General features: G+C 39.2%; 2 protein-coding genes and 1 long non-coding RNA gene across 3 annotated transcripts; all 3 read right to left on the bottom strand.

Annotated features, from left to right (window-relative positions):
* Positions 1 to 291: 291 nt before the first annotated feature.
* On the bottom strand, positions 292 to 4,638 carry LOC116202055 (coleoptile phototropism protein 1-like). Its single transcript, XM_031533568.1, has 2 exons — positions 3,826 to 4,638; positions 292 to 959 (listed from the first exon to the last, which is right to left on the bottom strand). Exons 1-2 carry the CDS (start codon positions 4,576 to 4,578, stop codon positions 393 to 395), a joined length of 1,320 nt encoding a protein of 439 aa, XP_031389428.1. The 5' UTR covers positions 4,579 to 4,638; the 3' UTR covers positions 292 to 392.
* A 7,194-nt stretch (positions 4,639 to 11,832) lies between these two features.
* Positions 11,833 to 12,774, bottom strand: LOC116201818. Its single transcript, XR_004155950.1, has 3 exons — positions 12,546 to 12,774; positions 12,155 to 12,194; positions 11,833 to 12,060 (listed from the first exon to the last, which is right to left on the bottom strand). It is a non-coding gene; the product is annotated as an uncharacterized LOC116201818 (long non-coding RNA).
* A 3,063-nt stretch (positions 12,775 to 15,837) lies between these two features.
* On the bottom strand, positions 15,838 to 19,475 carry LOC116200095 (plastidic ATP/ADP-transporter-like). The gene is made up of 5 exons (XM_031530791.1): positions 18,714 to 19,475; positions 17,939 to 18,193; positions 17,531 to 17,674; positions 17,087 to 17,434; positions 15,838 to 16,533 (listed from the first exon to the last, which is right to left on the bottom strand). The coding sequence occupies exons 1-5, from the start codon at positions 19,473 to 19,475 to the stop codon at positions 16,165 to 16,167; spliced, it is 1,878 nt and encodes a 625-aa protein (XP_031386651.1). The 3' UTR covers positions 15,838 to 16,164.
* Between the last annotated feature and the right edge of the window lie 1,502 nt (positions 19,476 to 20,977).

The raw sequence follows: 20,977 nt of genomic DNA, 5'->3' as shown, positions 1-20,977 counted from the left end.
TTTCCTAAATATAATATGACATTTAAAAAATAACACAGAAAAGCACGGCCTTCGAGTTTAGCTGTCATTCTAGCATGTTAAAAAAAAGATCGTACCTGAAGGCCATGCATTTTTTGTGCTATTTCTTAAAGACCGTGCTATATTTAGGAAAATGTGTAAAGGTCGTGTATTTTTGTGTTAATCTCCAAAGGTCATTTTATGTTTAGGAAAAAAATGTAATGGTCGTGCTTTCTGTGTTATTTTTCAAAGGTCGTGCTATATTTAGAAAAAGTGTAAAGGTCCCTTCCTCTATGTGATGAAAGATCAAATATTGCAGCTTTATTATTGCATATATAGGATTAATGACTACAGTATTATGGTTATCTGCTCTCAATCGATTTGTTAAAATATGTTCATGACATAGATTTCCTCCACTTGGGTAGAGTCCTACCGGACCTGCCCTTGACAAGCCTGGTCTTCATGTCCACCGGCGTGAACCTCCCTAACCCAACCTCTATTTCCGGTCTGCCTTCACCTTCTTCCACCTTATCTATGACCACCCCACCCAAGTTCCTAAGAGAAGGCATCAAACCCAACTTCTTCCACCTAAAGAACCCTTTCTTCTTCTCCATCTGCAGCCGGTCGATCTGGAATTGCATCACGTTGCACAGACCCTGGAGACGGTTCACGTCCTCCCTCAGCTTCCTTATTTCAGCCTGCTGGGCAGTGGCTTCCCGCTTCGAGACGCACCTCATAGGTTGCTCCAAGCTGGCATTGGGGCTGCGGGACCCATTGAATGAGCCACTCCAGTCGAGATGCTGGCTCAGCTTGTTGTGCTCCGAGAAGATGACTTGGATGACCGCTCTAATGGGCAAGCGCTCATTGTGCGTTGCGTGGATGGATGCCTCTGCTGAGAGCTTTCGACTATCCATCAATCTACAAAGAGCCTTCCTCTCTTGCTTTGACAAGCTTGGATGCACCTATGCAACACATAACAACATCTACTCATCAAAAAGTCGAAAAATTTATCAGCAAAAGTTGTTGCAGTCTATGCAAGTTTTTCTTATAACCTACAAGACTAGGATTTTGTGCTCCATGCTCTTGTGCAAGTTAAAAATGATATATGAATAAAAAGAGGGTATAGTACAATGACGCGTGCCTTCGTTTTCAAGTTCAATTCTTATTGTGGACTACCCATGTCCTTTTGTTAGATATTTAGGATTTTCATTTCATTGTGCAAGACTAGTGGGCCTCCTTTGTGATCAAAAAGAAAAAAAGAAAAAGATGTTGAACGGTCACTCAATTTTAGGCCCTCCATCTTACAATGAAGTTTCACTTTTTCGCCAACTTCAGGATTGAACGTACGTTTCGAGAGGCCAATACTTTTGCAAATCATCTTGCTCACCTAACTAGGGAAGACATGTATACTTATCAGGATGTTCAGTATTTTGAGACCCCGCCTGTTAGAACTTTAGATCTTATTTTGGCAGATCAAATGGGGTGTCTAATACCCAAATCGTGTGTATTGAGTGAGCGGCTTTGGCGGACTTTGGCTAACCGTTATTATTATATATTCCTTTCTCTACCAAAAAAAAAAAAGAAGAAGTTTCAGCTCTTCTTTTATATATTGTACATAGATTAAATCAATTATTTACGTCAAGATAGCCTTTCATAAAAAAAAAAACTAGCTAATAGCGCGAGTCAATATATTCAGAAAGAGCATATATTAATCCTCCATGATGGCCTTTCTAGTATAGGGAAAAAAATTCACTTGAGGGAGGGATTCGATTAGATCATAAAGTAGAAGGACTTAAAAATAAGAGAAAGCCTCCATCGAAACAAAAAAAAAAAGAAAAGAAAAGAAGAGAAAGTCGAGCATTACTGGATCATTCATTCTATCTGACCAGTATAAGATTTCCCTAAGAGAAATTGATGCGGTGGCACTCCCTCTCAGACTTTTCTTGTTTTAAAAAAAAAGTTATTTCATTGAAATATGAAAGAACCCGAGAAAATATTCCGCCAAGATATATTTCTAAACAAGCCATATCCATATACTATAAAAAGAAAATTTTGACCATGTCCGGACCTAATGAGTAACAAAAGGATTTTACCAATTGAGTCATGGGAAGGGTTTAGAAATTTTTCGTCAAAACCTTGGAAAGGGACTGGTAGTTAGCATCGAAACCCATCCCAAACTCGTAAAGCTTGAAATTAATAAAATACCCCAATTCATTTATTAATTTTACAAAATACCCTTCAATTAAGGGTTTATGCATCAATCATCACCCTTATCGTTGCTTCCTATGTCCTCCCTGCCTATGTTTTTATTATCTCCGCCTCCTTTGTCCTACTCGCGCGTCACCCTCACCGTTATCCTTCTATTCCGGTCTCTCCTCACCGGTCAAGCACCAATCTTCTCGAGCTATCAACCTATCACATTGTTACCCATATGTTCATGTCCTTTTATAATAAATATGAGTGCATTAATGGTAAAGACAAGTTTTCAGTGGAAATCCGTTAATTTAATGGGACAGGTTTGAGAATTTTCCTACAAATTCTTAACGAGTTTAGAAAGGGTTTGGAGGCGGGCCCGTTTCTAAGAGGTTTGGATTTGGAAAGGATCCAGCTTTTTCAAATCGTGCCCATGAACATTCCTACTTTTTAGGCTGATGCAAGTCTTTTTATTCTTTTCCTTTTTTTTCCTTTTTTTCAATGTGAACCCTGGTATCCTTAGTCAAGTCGAGTTAGTTCACTAAAAATTAAATCTCTTACAGCATGAATTTTCTGAATTCACAATAACTCAAATCCGAAATCTTGCTTAAGTGAAATAAGTATCGAATTTTCTGAATTTACAATAACTAGAATTCGAGATCTTACTTAAGTGGAACAAGTATCGAACTGCTTGAACAAACACACATTGGTTCCATTTCTTTCTTTTAATAACAAACAAAGTAGATTACTCATCGCAATGTTTTGTTCTCTAGACATATCGGATTAGTATATTAATCTAGCCAATCTATTTCTCACTTTATGCTAAGAGAAAAGCTCCCGAACCAAACTTTGGTACAATTGGTACAGATCTTACTAACACAATCACAACTATCCCAAATATAAACTATGTGTGAAAAAGGACGTATACTACACCGACATTGCCTTAGGAGTAAAATTAAGAAGATATAAATTTAATCCTAGTCGATAGTACTTTACGTGTTTTTTTTTTTTAAATGTTCTTCTCTTATGAGAAACCCAAGCATTGCTGCTCCTGGAAGGAAGGGTACCTTTCTTCAGAACAAAGTAATCTGACTCCACTCTGTGGAAAATTCAGTCGCAATGTGATCCCTCCCAATTTCTTACAATCTTTTCTGCTTGTTTTTTTGTCTCTTTCTCTGTTTGATCCACTTTGAATGAACGGGAGTGAATCTCCCTTTTACCCCTTTTATCCCTTTCACAAAATTTGACTCTCACTTCTCTTTCATTATCATATTGTAATCAAATAGTGATCTAAGTTGAGATAAACCGAGTAAATAACTTCATCTGGTAGGTAACATGTAACCAAAATCAGTAAAGTTAATAAATTTTTTATTTCAGTGAATAAAAATTTTGGAAGACATTGCTATTAGGATTTTAACGATATATCAAGGAAAACGTAAGATTATTATCTTTTTCAACAAGTGCGTTTCTTAATATTTAAACTTGCATTCTACTCTCTACGAAAGTTAATGATGCTTGCCACTCAACCACCGGCTTGTTAGTTAAATGAAGCATCTTCAAAGAATCACAATGCAAAACCCAGAGTAAACAATTGAACAAACATGTTTATTGTTAGTTAAGCAATTAGAGACATACCTTGAGGTAAGTGTCAATGGCTCTGTACAGCCCGTCGTCCATGGCCCGCGCATGGCTGGGCAAGGCCCTAGCTAGAGCCACGAACTCCGCCACGGTCAGGTTCGGCTCCAGAGCAGCCTCTGCCAGGTACCCATCGATGAGCTTGGCCACCTTGACCAGTGCTGCCCCGCTCCTCGTGGCCGCTGCAGCCTCATCCACGGCCACGAACCTCTTCACCAGCCTCATCACCAGCCCCACGTCGAGCAGCATCCCGCACGTGTGGCTGAAGCACGGGATCATCAGCTCCTTGAGGGAGGCTCCCTCGAGCTGCCCTGCCACCCTCTGCTCCAGCTCCGCCAGGCAGCTCGGGTCAGCCCCAACCATGCACGCAGTGCGGAGGAGGCGGAGGAGAAAATTGCACGGGACAGAATCCTTCTCCGGTGGGAGGATCCCCACAAGCGTCTCCACAAAGAACCGCTTCTTCATCCACTGAGCAGTGAGGCTCTCTGGTGAGTCCGGGTCGTCACTGGAGCAGGCAAGGCCCTGCCCAGAGGCAACCGGGTCATCTCCAGAGAGGTCAGGAAGCCACTTGGAGGCATAGTGGGCAATGATAGATCCAATCAGGTCTGGCCGGACACCCTTGGCCTTGATGCCAGATAGCGTCTGAACGAAATAGTCCATGTCGAGGATGCAAGCGTCGTCAAACCAGCAGAGCTCCGCCCCAGCGAACGGCTCGGACATGGCAGCTGATTCCGGTGAGGTTATCTTCTTCATTTTCTTAGTGAAGTGCGGTCTCTCCCAGCTGCTAGATAGGGGATGCTTATATATATGGTTTTGTTTTATGTGTTTGATTACTGCCTGAACGTTCTTTAGGAAATGGAAGTACGTTATTTTTTTTGCTGAATAATGGAAGTACGTTATAGATGCAAAGAAGTAGAGAGAACAGTTTATTCCATGAAGTTTACCACCTAGTCCTAATGTATAACCTTAGCAAGTGTAAAACACATTTTTATTCCGTCATATCATGAGATATGCCCACCCAATGTGTTCAAAATCCCAAGCATTACCTATAAAATTTGTCCACTGAGTGTTGACGCACATTTTCGTGATTAAGTGGAAAACAAAGTTAAGGTCTGTGAAATTAAGAAATGTAAGAAATTTCATCATAAAAAAGAGAAGAAAAATGGAAGAGAGGGAAACTTAAGGAGAATCGCTGCCTTCTCAGGTCCCATATCAGTATATCTATAGGTAAACTGTAAATTGCAATTTTAGAAATAATGTTTATAAGGTTGTGGGTGCAAATCTCGTTTTCACATTGAATGCCCTTGAATCTATTCTTCGTGGATATATATGAAAGCACACATACAGTAAGCACGAATCAGGAATTAATCCACGCAAATATTATGCTCGCCGTTGGTGCTAGCATTCGGGATGGTTGATATTTCCGGATCCTTGGACATTAAAAACGGGAAAAAGATATCTTTGGTACTATAAGTTGGATATTCGGTCAATTTTGACTCTATAAGATTTAAAACTACCGAATCAGTCCTATATGTTTGCTTCGTAAGATAATTTTGGTCATATAAGTTTTGAAAAAGACACTTTTGATCCTATAAGTTGGCTTTCAATTAAATTGTGATCCTATAAGTTTTGGAAAAGATATTTTTGATCCTATAAGTCAGGAAATGACCAAAATTGCCTTATGAAATAAACATATGGGACTAATTTATCACTATTAAAATTTATATGATCAAAATTAATCGAAGGCTAAACTTTTAAGACCAAATTTTTTTTTTCCCATTAACAACTAAGAACGAACTGTATCTGAGTGGACCGCAGATGGAGTTAAGATTCGAAAGTCACCATCGATCGATGCCTTCGGTACAGAGGGGCCTTTATGAGTTTTGTTCTCAAAACGAGGGCTCAAGGGCTCCGAGGGAATGAGCCACGAAATGTCACTGCTGGAAATTCCTTTTGAATTAATGAACCTTTGTCCTGTTTCCCTCTCTGTCGTCTCTTGCACAGTACACTGCATTTCAATTATCACTTGCTGTGCATCATCCTCCATGTATTGCCATGAAGCTCTTGCCATGGCGAATATGCAGCACGGGCATTGGGCATATGATATGTAGTACTATCAGGAATCTTAGGAGATATCGTGACGTCACTCGGAGATGCTGCTAATTCTTGTGGACTGTGTAAACCATATCGAAAGAATACAGGAAATTACAACTGCCTGGGTATGCACATTAATGGGAACTCAAAGGGGCAAGTTCCTTGCATCAGCATGAGCTAGCTCGATTGGGAAGTTCATAGTGTCAGTTTTCGCGTTTAGATCTCAGTGTCCCTTCTACGGTTTGCCGATAATAGTGATGTGGAATTCAGTGTCCATTAAGCTAGTTGACAATCGCATTTAATCTTGATATATATACTACACATACATTTTATATAAATCGACAGTCACTATATCGAATCATCTATGTGAGTTTTATCTCTCTATAGTCCGTACAATATATATCATGTGCCACTATTGTTCCACCAATTCTGACCGTCACAAGTGCATTGGCACATCTTATTTGCTCTTCCGTTTCTTTTTTGAACTTTTTCTTGTTAATTAATAATCACCTTTTTGCTAAATAATGCCGATTGAATTATGTGCATAGTAATGGCGGACATTTTATCAGTAATTTCAAGTTCCCATGTGAAATATACATATGTTGAAGGAAACTGTCATTTCTTTTATAAATATTGCACATAAGGCAAGTTCGTGTGCATCCTTTAATAGCATTTTTTATTATCAAAGAGAGTATAATGTAGTAGCGCACGCTTTCGCCTGATAACCAAGAGGTTCTAGATTTGACACTCACTGTGTGTAGTCTTTCTTAATTAATGATATCTAGTTGTTCGTGCAGAATGTGCTATCTTATTGTCTTTTTTTTTAATCGGTAATAAAGGAGGCACATAAGCCTAGTACAAAGAAAGAAAATAAAGTTAAATAAAGGGGGACATAAGTCCTACTGGTAAGGATCAAACTCATGACCTCTTGATTCCAGGCGGCGCCTTGTACCAAGGTACCAAGACCCTTCCTTTGCTATCTTATTGTCTTTACGATCGAATTTTCTTAGGCAAATAGTTTTAATCTAAAAGTCAAGATTGTACTATGCTTCTCCATCCGACACTACTATCAATGGGCTAATCCCGTTTTATGTATATATGCTAAGACATAATTGTTCATTATTAAGTAGTTAAGAAGAAAGAAAACGCTGAGCTGAGGGTAAAGGGATATGATAAGGAGCAACATTGTAAAAACATTTACATGGTTCACGTGAAGTTTCGTTTCCATAGATTTTGTTGGGTAGCAAAAGGAAAACGATAAAAGCTGCAGAGTTTCGGCCATATGCAAGAGAATGACTACGACGATACCTATGGAAGAATGAATACGACAGACCACCACACAACTTCAAGCAAATGCCGGGGGCCATTTCTCACTTATTTTAAAGACATCAGGAAATTGGTACCGATTTTTAGGGAAATACATAATTAATTACTAAATTCATGAAAAAAGTTGTGACTAATTTTCTTTCTCTCCACTTGGAATCGGACCATCATTAGTTAGGTGTCCACCGCAAAGTGGTTTCCTAAGTATTGATTAAAGTATACCACCTATCAAGTTGTGGTGCACCCTGGGGCTCCAATGTGATACGTGGGAAGTCCATTCATTTAGAACGGGATAGGTGATTTAGAGAAAGTAAATAAACATGTGGAGTCTCACTCTTAAATATATTGAACTCAAAATCAGCTGACGTTAAATTGAGAATGATGTTGGTGCACCCACTAATTATTTTTGGGTCGGAAGAGAATGTTCATAGTTGAGGAAATTTGTCCACTGTAAATGATTGGGTCGTGGATCCAGGGCCAAGGACAAAGGGAAACCCATGCATGTTCTTTGTCAAACAAAAAATGGAATAAATTCTAAATAACATTAATTCACAACCTTCGTTCACCGTTCTCATTTATACGATAATATGGCTTTTGCGTGGATAACACTAATATTTCTTCAAAGGTTTGAGCAAGGCCTTCCACCTTATCTTTTTACGTTTTCAAATTTAGAAATTTCAAAGTAATTTCCAAATTTAAAAAGGAAAAAAGAAATGTGATATGGAAGAGAATATCTAGTGGGGATTCCTCGCCATGTTGTCATTCTACGTGATTAGACCATCGATTCTGGCTGGGAAAAAATTTTGTACCAAAACTGTTTTGGAATAAGTAATAACTCTAAAATTTTGTACCAAAACTGTTTTGGCTTGTTATTTTTAGTGGCAATCTCCAAAAAATCAATTGCTTACACAGACAAGGGGAAAAAAAGAGATTTATCGACATGTAATTATCATCTATGTACAATTTTGGCCACAATACTCCATATCTATGCGGTTTCTTGGCATACATATATGTTACATCTCTCGAATTCAATATACATTGATCAAAAGAAAAGAATGTGTAATAATTTGAAGCTGTAAACACCGAATGCAAAAATTGTTTTTTGAGAAGGTCCTTTCCTTTATTCTTTGTGATTTTGTCGAGGCTAATTTGCGAAGATATGAGCCACGCTCACTATAGCAACAGACAGCGCAGCTGCTCTGTTAATGAATTACTTGTATCAAAAGATGCAACACAACAAGAGGCCGCCGTATGAAGGGTGGTGGTTAGTCATTGCTTCTCATCACACTTCTCCGAGCCTTACCCCCATTTCGAGGAGACTGCTCTACTCACTACTCAGCTCACTACTCAGTCTTGCGACCATGGATCTCTTAATCCGGTTTGTGCACCTACATATATCTGGAAGCTGTAAGTTCACAATAAGCATACCTAGGAAGCGATCTTACGGTTTTGAGATCTCATTTGCGCTAGGGACCGCTCTCCCATTGACTTATCCGGGTGGTAAGTGAAAGAAATATCGAATCAAAATGCAGCAGAATCATAATAACGATAAATAAAATTTTTCATCTCATATCCTGAACCAGAATAGCATTCGAGTGTGGTATAGCCTTTTATTTGAATTAAGCAACGGAACTCAATAATTATTTGTCCATCGGAATATACCTATCGAGAACGTGTCCTTGTAAATGATTAAAGCCAAGCAAACGTGCGACCTGTAGCCTCGTCCACACAGGCTGTTATTCACGAAGTTGCGTTTCTCCTCGGCATTTGCTATCCACTCGGGTCACCCACTCGAACAGATTGAGCAGCACGATCAAGGACTGCGCGTACGGGATGGAATTGGCAACACGAGTTGACCAAAATGGACCAACGTGATCTCAAATTGGCGGTGAGGTAGAATAGCAGTAGACTCCTTTGTTTTCAGCCGTATGCCCCTTCCTCTCACTCTCTCTAATTTTACGTTTCAGACAAAATGATCTGATGGGGTTAATGCAAGAATATAATATGTATGTCTACTTTGCTTAATTAACCCTTAAGGACCAACATGCAAACAATTAATTAACTTTTAATTAATATCATTTGCATGCAAATCCTCATATTCTCATGTAACTATAAAACATTCCTACAGTCATCTCATGACTACTACTATACCAAAAGAGACACACTTGTGCTCGAATTTTTTCCACTTATGGAAACTTTCATATCACATATGATTATTCCTTATAATGATCCATCACCTAATGAATCTGACTTCAGGATGTGCTAGCAACCCTGCAAACTAATTGCAAGTATGATTCGATAATTAATTCCAATTAATTGCCTTACATAGAATCAATCTATTCTTGGTTTAAACAAACCCAGTTGTGTGTGATGAGATCATAATATCAAACTCCTTCGACATTACCGGAAACTTTTTTCCATAGCCAAAAACTTAATTTCCAAAATGCCATTGGTTCCCAATGATCATAAGTGACACTTAGCAGCATATCATGATAATCCAAATAGTGACGAATGCGCTAATTGTACATTCTAATGAACCTATAACCATATATCCTATGCACTCGAGTCCCTTCATTGCGGATCCCGATTTAGTCAAGGTCATGATAAATGTCAAACCCTATAACTGACCATATGAAATCCCTAATCTTCCTTTCATAGATCATGAGGACTTAAATAAGAAACCCCTTCCTATTTTAGGTCCAACCACCTTAGCCAAGGATTTCCTAATCAAGAATAAAACTCAAATTCATAGGACATTTCCATGTTTACTCATGTCAATGAATCCTTTCTCGAATGATCACTTACCTCCATACATAATTAACCATGACCATTGTCAGTCGAATACCCATGGTTACCACAAGTATATAAGCAGGAGTAAATCCCAACTACCTATATATGAGATAACCATGTCAAGTCTAAGTACTTGCCAGAATAATAGTGCCCATCCAAGATTCCAATGACCGAAAGAGATAAACATATATATGTATGAGATAACTATGTCATCTCAAGTCTATGGTCTAGCCAGAATAAAAATGCCCAGCCAAGATTCCAATGACCGCAAACAATTTAAAGAACTTGTACCAGATAATTCCGTCACTTATATTCTCAACTCTTTGAAAATGAAGTATATGTCAAGTATCTCAAGGGCTTATTCTAATAAACATAAACTATTCATGAATAATAGAATAAATTTTATTGCTATAAATAGGAATTATCCAATCACAAATATCGATTTTAGTGCATATAACTAACAGTAAGCTAATCCCATAAATAAAGTAGTCCTCGCAAATATATATTTTATGTATTCAGAAATATTCAGAAATCTACGATGAAGACTGCCTGTAGTTCGTCTCACTATCTGAGCCTATGTGGACGGTAAAAAGAAGGATATGCCTTTCCCATATTTAGAGGAGCGAGAAAGCACACTTTCATTAATCATCCAAGCCGGATTGAGTGACGTCGAGCCTATAATTGCATAGAACCAATATCATTACCACTGCACGCAAACAAAAAGGCACAAAATTGAAAGTGTCCGTGGTAGCCGATGCCGAGACTATACTGATCGATAATGTCCATAAGCCTTATGCAGCAGCTTCTCTTGATGGTTTGTTCCATTGGAGAGATCAATGTGATTTTGATTACTAAGGTCCTTTACGATTTCGTATTAGGAATATTAACGATAATTAGACAAGAAGAAACACCTTCAACTGATGACGCCTTTTAACAATTATCAACAACTGACAACACCTTTAATTATCCAAACATTACAACCCAGTTCGCAGCTGATCAGAAGCTGAGCTGCTGTTGCAGAAGCTACGGTGGTTCTCCTCGTAGTCGAGAAAGACTTAAGGAAAGTAGCCACCTTAGCCATTGAGAAAGCGAAGACAATTTGCGACAGTAAATCGGTAAGAACTGCATGATGCAGCGATTGCTTATAACAGCCATATCATACTGTCGCTTATAACTAATTATAGCAATGATATGCAGGTACAATCTCTCAGTTTTGGTACAGGTTCGGAGTGGTTGAAAGGGGATGCAATGAATGTCCTTTGCGGGGCTGTGGAGAAGCATCAAGCTCACATGATATTCATGGGCTGTCACGGTTATGGTTTGTGGAGCTCTAAAGCGGTACACATTGAATTTATATTGGACTTATACGGGTTAAACTCATTTCTACTTAAAAAGTTAAGCTGAATAAATTCATATAAATCCATGGTTGTTCTTGCATTTTTTCAATGTGAAATTATAATTCCCAACACCGGCCATCAACAACTGACCTCGAGCTGGGCCCATCTTCCGTGCTCGGGGGAAGGGGGACTAACATGAAGCGCACTTTTGGCTACTCTCGAACATATTGGGTTTGGCATGGTGTGAGCGCACATACACTCGTGGGCGCATAGGCGTGCATACGCGTAACTTAGGCTGAAAAGTCCACAACGGGTTTGTCTGAAATTCATGGGTTCATCAGGTTTATGCAATATTTTGTACACTTTGCAAAGTCTTTTCTCTCTTTAATTTTATATAAAATATTATTAAGAAAATGCAATGGTAGATATATACAACTATAGAGCATCAGAAACTCTTTTTCACCTCTGCGTTATACGTGTTCTGATATTCGGCAGCGACAATGATAAAAACTTGACAGAAAAGTCTTCTTTAAAAGCAGAATTTGCAGAAACAAACGAAAATGTACTGGACGGTGTGAGCAGATGGAAATCCGACAGATTCCGCTTCGATCTTGTCTTGATATGTCCATTCGGGCCTACAGTTTCTCCCCTCGAGAACTTACAGTGCCAATGCACTGAAACCTTCGGGTACCTGTGCAACTCCAGATCATCCAAGTTGACATAGTAATGGCCAAAGCTCGGTCCATAAGCCATCATCATATAACTCACACAAATTGAGGAAATACCGTGTGAAGTACCCTCTCTTATTTGAGCCATTCCTTCCCACTTAACATAGTTACACAAGAAAAAGCTTGTCAGGAACAAAACTTCAGAAGAGAAAATCATCGTCTCACTCGAAATCTGTCATGATATGCTGAAACTCCAAACCCAAAAATTATAGTATGGGCGCAGTAAGTGCAAAAGGTGGACTATCGAAGTCCTACTATAACTGGAGAGCAGTATGTGCACAGTCCTGGATTTCCCTCATTATCAAAGAGCTACCGCTGAGCCTAACAAGCTCCCAGAAAATAGTCTTGCCCAGGTTACGTTTTAATTACTTCAATAAGTTTTATCCTCTAAAACTAATACTACGTTTCCGAAGCAGGGAAAATGTGCATATATGTATGTTTAACTCACTGAATGTACACATGATTATGAATGTAGTTCACCCTTCCATTGTCCTATAGAGCCTTGTCGGGTGGCGTCCACTGTTCTGCGACAATAAAACAAACCATATGGACCGGGGTTTTCAGTGACATGTATTTTCTGCCTTTCAACAGGAGTCCTATCACAAAGGAAAACAAAATGGAACAAGTTGAGAGAGAGAGAGAGAGAGAGAGAGAGAGAGAGAGACCGTTTCCGTAGATGAAGCCCTCGTTGCCCCTCTTCTTCTATGCCCAGTTGGAGAGCCCAATTCGGAAGAACCCCTCCGAATTAGGGGTTCTTTGAACATTAAGAAAAGTTTGATCTTGAACCCCAAATTGGATTGAAATTGGAAATAGAGTATACCCGTATCTTCCATCGATGGAAATTGAAATGTTTGTAGATTTTGACTGTGTGGAATAAGGAACTTGAAAATTGATATTTTGAAGGTTCAAGGAATTGTGACTTTGGAAAAAGTTTGGATTGAAGGTTTGAAGACTTAGAATTTTGAAAATTTGGATTTTTGAGAAAAGTTGGAATTTGTCAAGTAATTGAGAAAAGAATTAAAATTAATAAATTGATTTGGATGCATTTTTGTGGAATAGATTTTGTGGGAGAAATACATTTTATGTGGAAAGAATTTGTATTTGGGTTAATTATTACACGAACTCGCATTTTATCAATTCTATTATACTTTTTTCCTTAACCTAAAAATTCACAAACTATTCATTTGATATCAATTCTACAATGCCGTTAACTTTTCTGTTAATTTAGATCGAAATTGTTAACGTGTAATTTTTTATGCCATGTGGCACTTGATGATAGGTCGAGCAAAACCCGACAATTTTTTTGTTAATTATTCCGAAAAATGAGAAAAATTGAAAAAAAAAATCGGAAAGGGGGCTCAAGAGGTTGCTGCAGGCTGTGAGGGCCTCGATTCCAACCACTATCCCTCGACTAGGATCGCCAGTGCCCACAGAGATCATTGGAGACCATAAAAGGCACCGACAACCCAATCGAGGGGCCTCACCTGCTTGAACGGGAGGAGGGTGACTAGGGAGACCCCAATAGGGGGTCGGAATCGAGGCCCCCACCTCCCCCGCCCCACTGTTGCCTTCGTAGATCTATCATCAAATGTTTCGTGGTATTGGAATTATACATCAGCAATTTCCATTCAAATTAGCGAAAAAATTGACTACGTGCTAGAATTGATATCAAATAAATAGTTTGAGTATTTTTAGATTAAAGAATAAAGTTCGTGCTAGAATTGATAAAACATGAAAAGTTTGTACTTTTTCAGTTAATTAATCCAAAAATATACAATGGCTAACAATTCAATTAAAAATAAAAGGAGTTATCGTTGGTTGTGCGAACAAGTCATTTAGAAAATAATAATAATAATAATAATAATAATAATAAGCTGACTTAACAATAGAAAAAAAATAGTTAATAAAAAAAACAAGATCGTGTCACGGGACACGCGTCCATTTTTCGTTGACCCACAAAAAATTGGGACCGATCCTTCTAAATTAGGACCGATCTGAATTTTACCTTTCTCATTAATGAGGACTTTTGGGGTTCCAGTTTTAGGGTGGGGCCACTCCCAAATGGGTGCCATTGAAGAGAAATGCGAAATTGGGACCGGTCCCAATTGTTTGAGGGCCAACGCTAATGAAAACTTCCACTAACAGCGTGATTTTTTTTTTCTTTTTCAATTAAGCCAATGGAACAATTGTTTTCTTTTTTAAAAAAAAATAAGTAACCCATTTTTATTTAAAAATGAGCTATTGGTTTTCCCTTTTTTTCCTTTATTAAATTGAACAGCTGATCAATATCTTTTTAACTTAATTTTTATTTCCTGCTACTGTTGCTCTATAAATACCACCCATTTCCTGCTTGTTTCCACACAAATATACTCTTCCCGTGAAATGTATTTCGCAATAAATGGATCGAAATCAATTTAATTTTAACTTTTTTCTAGATTACTCGAAAAATTTCAACTTTTGTCAAAATAAAAATTTCAATCTTCAAAACCTCAAAATCCAAATTCTAGTTTTCAAATTTCAAACTTCTTCCAGAATTAAAATTCCTCAAGTTCCTTATTCACAATCAGAGTCCACACCACCCTTTTAACCATAGTTTTTCAGATTGGACCGATTGTTGAACCAATCGAGGTTCGCTGGTTTATAAATTTAACCGGAGTTCATTGGATCTAGTTTTTATAATTGTTAATTTATGTACATTTTAAATTATATAAAAAAATTTATATACAAGATTTGGAGGAGAGGATATGAAGTAGATTGAACTAAATGGCAAATAGTCATATTCTCCAATTGTGGGGAATATATGTAATTTTCTTGAGGCCCTAAAGTCTAAGCGACTATTTTGATTGAGGATTATGGAGAGTTACGAAAGAGGAATGTCATGAGAATTTCTTTGCAAATTTGTATAGAAACTCTCATAAACCCTTCATAACCCGCCCCTCCATAATCATCCATAACCTGCATACCTAAACAAGCTCTTATCGTCTTCCTCGCCTCCTTAGTGTTCAAGAGCCTCATCAAAATCTGTCCAAAAAAGAAATAGAGAGCTTCAGACTAAGGCAAAGATGAGAATGACAAGCTTCTTCTTCTTCCCGTTTAACAGACCAAATCCCACCCACTGCTTCTTCAAGGAATCGTCGCAAGCAATATCTATTTCTTTATCTCTACATTAATAGTAGGAAGTAGGAACTCCACCTTAACTATTCTTCAACAATTATTGACGTCGCTGTTCCCGTGGTGTCGACGATCTAAAGTAGTGAATCCTGCTGTCGTCGTCTTCCACCCGGTGTGTAGAGTCGTCAGACTAAAACTGAATACTTTTGTTCACTTTCGTGTTTTTATTTTTATTTAAAAAAAAGTACAAAAATCCTCTTATGATTTGAATTTAAGACAAATTGCACCTTATAATTTTTCTAGGAATAAATGACACCTGTGGTTTACTTCACGAGATATGTGGTTTACTTCACGAGATATAATGGACTTCAACGTTAATTTTTTCGTCACTTTTGGTCCTCAAACTTTTCTTTTGTCATTATTACCCTCAAACTTTTAACTTTTTTCAATTTAATCCTAAAATTCGGAGATAAAAAGAGGGAAGGGGCTGGGGCCGTCGATCGACGACCCCGATTCCACCACAAGAGGAATTTTTGTACTTTTTCCTTTTTATTTTTATTGGTGAATACTTTTGTTCACTTTTGTTTTAAATATGAAGGGCACTCTGATCTTTTATAGTACAAAATCCCTCGAAATGAAACCTTTCTTTTCACATACTATACCATACCTGTGTAGAGACTGTCTACAAGAATTTGAAATAACAATGACCGAAATGGGAAGTCTTCTTCGCACTGACACTGGCTTCCACGTCCATGCAACTAAATTTTACATCATACATGCCATCATCTGTATGGTACAACATCTTCATCTAATATATATCGTCAACAGTAAAAGATCAAGACTTCACAGACAATCTGTCTGCAACCAGCTTTAGTTTCTATTATTTCTACAAGAAGATACAAAACGTCCATCCTTTATTCTTCTCCATGGTTGCCAACTGATAGACAATACTCGACTCAGTTTCGGGGAGTTGATGGTTCCGATGAACTACTTGAAGAAGAGGAGTCGCCGGAGATAGGATTCACTGGTGAACTGCTGGGGAGGGACCCATTAGCACCCTCATTCTCGGGCACGACCGGAATCTTTACAGCCGATCTCTCCATCTCCTTCTCGAGCTCTTCTTCACGGCGCAAAGCATTGAATTGAGTCTCAAGAGACCTAGCAGCACCCAACCATGCAAGGACGATCACCAATAGGATGCCGCCCAAGTAGGGAGTTGAGTTTGCAAGTGAACCGAATGTTAGGATCATGAACTGCTGGATTAGTGCACCACCAGACTTTCCTAATGGGTTGCACACAACATCTATGGCCGCTTTGCCTTTAACCTGAAGCACATCAATAAGTAAACTCAGGGATAAAAACCAAAGAGAACAGTGGCGCTTTCAATACATTAAGCCTGCAGGTATGAAGGTTACATGCTCGTTATTCAAGACCATTTGGTCTGTTTGGTTGCTCTGAGGAACTAAGAGAGTGTTCCTCTTTCCATGTTTCTCCTCATATATAAAGAAAGTGAAATATGCGCACCATTTGAATGGAAAAAGATGTTTCATGACCCAATGCAAATTCTTTCATACATTTTGTCCCCAGGAAGAGAAACTTAAAAAAGAAAGTTTACTTTTTATTCTCCCTATCCAAATAACGCCAGCTTGTCCATATAACACCAGCTTGTCTATCTAGTTTGCAAAATTAAGAGATATCCCCCAGTTTGCAACTATTAATAGATCAATTTTAAAATCAAACCAACGCATTCTATAGATTAGGTATAGATCTCCCCAATTTACCAAGAAAGCAAAGCACTCAGGTCTATTTCACAGAAAAACGATCACCAAACAAAAATGCTAGTTTACTTTTAAAGACTGAATATTAGAGGATCCAAACCTTGGTGTCTTCGTCGAGGGGTATATATGCCATTTCCTTGCAGGGGTCGAACAAGCTGTACTTGGCACTCTTGCTGAAGATATTCTGCATTGCACCCACGTAGACTGCTGCAAGAAGGGGAGTCATCCCGAACTTTGCCAGGGAAGGAGCAAATGGGTCCCCAAACAGTATAAGAGAGAAGAACCCAACTCCTGTTAGAAGTAGCACAGTAGGTGTGATCTTCGCCGCAACTCCCCACCCGTACTTGTCAAATATGAATTGACTCAGAAGCATCATCGTGAAGGTCATTATTCCGGTAGCGGTTGAGAAGTCACCCATGAACGAAGAGTACTCATTTGGACTTGGGAACTGCACAAAGAGGGAGAGACAGATTTATTCCACGGTCCAACTTTAGTGTTAACTAAGATACAAAAAGACATAAGGAGCTGCATTTGGTTTTCTCACCTGAGCTTTCAGTTTTGATTTCCATGTGACTTCGACAAGGTTGATGCTGATTCCATAGGCGACCACCAATGTTGCAAGGTCCCTAATATATCTTTGAGATACCAAGAATTTCAAGCTCTCCATTGTTCCCATCTTCGGCTTCTCCTGCAACATCATTTCCAAATATTAGTCACTACTAAAAAAAAGAGTGATATTCCAAGTGTTATTCCAACTTATCCTGTTAGTCGATAGAAAACAGTTCCAGTTTTCAGCTTTCTAGTGAAGAAAAAGCACTCGATATGTTCTTATCTCAATTCTTCAAAGCACAGAAGCAAGTTTTTGGAAAATGCCACAGGGCATGCATCCCGACCAGGAGATGGTGACATGAAATAACAGGTGAAACATGAGAGAGTCGATCAGATGATGTACCTTCTTCTTCTTGCTTCTAGTGGGAAGAGGAACGAATGTATTCACCCACCAGTAGAGGCCACAGATGGCAAGCCCCATCACCACCACGATGCTCATCATCGCCTTTAGGGATACAGCCCAACCATCAACACCGGGGCCCAGGGATTGTCTCAGATTGGAGAAATATTTTACTGTTCGGCCCGAGAACACGAGAGCAACATTGGCTCCAAGCCCAAACAGAGGGTAGAACCTTTTCGCTTCCTCTATGGTAGTTATCTGCAGGGCAGACAACAAGTGTTCCATATTAATTTACGAAGCCTAACGATTCAAACCAATATATAACCAGAGACTACAGTCGTGGAAGAGGCACATTCTTTCAATTACAAAAATCCGATTCCAAAGAACATAGACGCAAACATAGCCAGGAAAGAAAATCAAAATCATTTTAAAAGAGGACTCCAGCATTTCCTGGGAAACCAAGAAAAAGCAATAAGAGAAGTGATAACATCCTTGTATTAAAATAAATATATATTATATAATTTATATCATGATTAGAGAGATTGCTCACAAAAATGGAAGCCCCAACAAAGAACATCATTTGACACAGAAGATTCATGTATGAGCAATCAAAGGCCAAATTCTCAACAAGGAATCTACAATATAATATCCTCAGGCAAAGGAGTTAGGCCATCAAAAGGGAATCAAATCCATCCCAGACCCACGAATCATTAATCAAGAGGCATATAGATAGAGAGACAGGCTAAAATCAAATATTCCCTGAGACAGACTTAATCACCTGATTGGCAAAACCCCAGAACAGGACAGAAATCACAACACTGCCCCACAACTCAGCCATGACATAGAACAAGCAGAAGCTCCAGATCCTCATGATAGCGAGGGGTCCGAGGAACCTCGGTCCGAGAAAGTTGAGGAGCTTATCGGCAAGCGCATCGGGATGGATATAATTGCTAAGTGGATACAGAACAAACCCGAAAGCCCCGAAGAAGGCAATGAAGGGAACAATCACGGAGTAGAAGAGAGCTTCCTTTGACAGAACCCCGGCAAGTTTCGTGTACAGAAGCATGAACCCCACCGCCATGGGGAGGTTAACCCAAGTCTTGAGGAAGGGTATAATCTCCGCGCTGCTCCCTTTAGCCGTCACGACCAGGACATCCTTTGTGTCCCTGAGGATCGTGTAATTGAACAGAATGCAAAAGAACATGAGACCCAGCGGTATGATCTTCTTGAAGGTGACCGGCTCGATCCCGAAGAACTTTGGCTTCTCCTGCTCGCCTAACAGGGGCTGCCCATCAGCCGAGGCCGCCGCCTCGGCCCGGCAAATGTGAAAGGTCCGATTCTTGAGAAAGACCTTCCCGCTGGAGTTGGAGACGAAGCCATTGAATTTGCGGAATCCGTTGGAGGAGACGGAGAACCCAGGAAGGATTTTCGGTTTTAAGGACAAAGCTCGCTGCTTTAAGCCCTGAGATGGGTTGAGGACTCTGGCTCTAGGGTTTTTGGGCAGGGAGAGAAGGCCTTTGGTCTGCAAAACCGCCTCCATACCTCCCCTCTCTTCTCCTCCTCCTCCTCTCCTTCTTCTTCTTCTTCTTCTTCTTTAGGCCCCTTTGATGAAACCCACAAACAGTCCGGTCTCAAAAGAACATGAGAGAGAATGAAGGAAAGCTCGACTCTTTTCCTCGGACCCTTCGAGGGATTGAATGAAACAGAGAAGGCAGAGCTGAAAAAATCTGAATTAAATATGATTTAAAAAAAAGGGGGAGATTTTCTCTGTCTGTCTTAATCAAAATCCACGGCAAAGTATCATTTCAAATAAATTAAACATTCAGGGGACAGCCGGTAGGTTGAGGATTGGGATGGAGGAGGCGGAAAGAGGGAAAAAAGCGCAGAGGAAACAAACAAGGAAAAGGGAGAAAAAGTATCCAAAATATCGGATCTTGGCCCAAGTGTGGCCGTGTGGCAAACATGGGAAAACACATTAACATGTGACCGAGGAGCCCCCCCAGGCATGAGCCGGTCGTCCGCTGAAGATATTTTCGGCCAGCTGGGCGTGGTGGCTTGTGCTTGCGGTGCTTTGATTTCTTGAAAACTACGGGCGGAGCGTTCTCGATCAATCAGTGCCAAGGTGCAGCCGTGAATCCATTGATTTACTCAACCGCCGGAGTGGGAAACCCGGTTTTGTCTTCATCTGTCGTCCGTGATTGAACGTGGTGGGGATGTCCAGACCGTCGAGCGATTTCAGTCATTGTCCACTTGCAAACAACAGTCCCAAAGGGGAACTTTGATTTGCCTGATCCTTGTCTTGTAATTGGAATTGGACCGTCCATGTTTGCCACTTGCCAGCACGCTTTTCGCTCATGCACAGTGGCGGTTAGTAGTATTATAATGGGAAAATAAACTTTCATAAAATTACTTCACTTACCAATTTTTAAAATTTTGATTTAAAAAATTACAACGTTTCCGTTTCCATGACCTAATAATCCATTAATTAAGCCATTAAAACTGCTAACGTGGCCGTTAACATCGCTGATGTGGCAGATGGTTGTCTAAGTGGATGGCATACCACAACAGCGGTCCTAGATATCTATATTTATATATCATCCACTTAGACAACCGTCCGCCACATCAGCGATCTTAACGACCACGTCAACAGTTTTAACAGCCAAATTAACGGATTAATATATCAAAGAAACGAAAACATTGTGATTTTTCATGCCAAAAATTTAAAAATTGGTATAATGAGAAATTTCATAAAAGTAATTAATTTTTTTTATATTATTTCCCAATTATAATTTTTCAAAAGAAAAAAATATTGCCTTTGACCGATTTTACATTTTATATTATATGTTATTAAAATATCTTTGTTGAATCAAAGAAAATGTAGTGTAGTAGCGCATGTTTTTCCCCTAGTGACTAAAAGGTTCCAAGTTCGATACTCAAGTAAACTATAAAAAATATATAAATGTTGATGTTTTTAGATTTTCTTTTAGTTGCAAGAGAGAAATGTAGCTATAGTAGGAAAGAGGAACACGAAATAAACAAGCA

Source organism: Punica granatum, chromosome 3 (assembly GCF_007655135.1).
Source record: "Punica granatum isolate Tunisia-2019 chromosome 3, ASM765513v2, whole genome shotgun sequence".
NCBI classification, from domain to species: domain Eukaryota; kingdom Viridiplantae; phylum Streptophyta; class Magnoliopsida; order Myrtales; family Lythraceae; genus Punica; species Punica granatum.
This window is presented reverse-complemented; position numbering and strand designations above follow the sequence as displayed.

Coding starts and splice junctions, on each gene's coding strand:
- LOC116202055 (XM_031533568.1), bottom strand. CDS start 4,578: ATGAAGAAGATAACCTCACCGGAATCAGCTGCCATGTCCGAGCCGTTC. Junction 960..3,825: donor CCATTGACACTTACCTCAAG/GTATGTCTCTAA, acceptor TGTGTTGCATAG/GTGCATCCAAGCTTGTCAAA.
- LOC116200095 (XM_031530791.1), bottom strand. CDS start 19,475: ATGGAGGCGGTTTTGCAGACCAAAGGCCTTCTCTCCCTGCCCAAAAAC. Junction 17,675..17,938: donor CTAGAAGCAAGAAGAAGAAG/GTACATCATCTG, acceptor ATGATGTTGCAG/GAGAAGCCGAAGATGGGAAC. Junction 16,534..17,086: donor CCCTCGACGAAGACACCAAG/GTTTGGATCCTC, acceptor GATGTGCTTCAG/GTTAAAGGCAAAGCGGCCAT.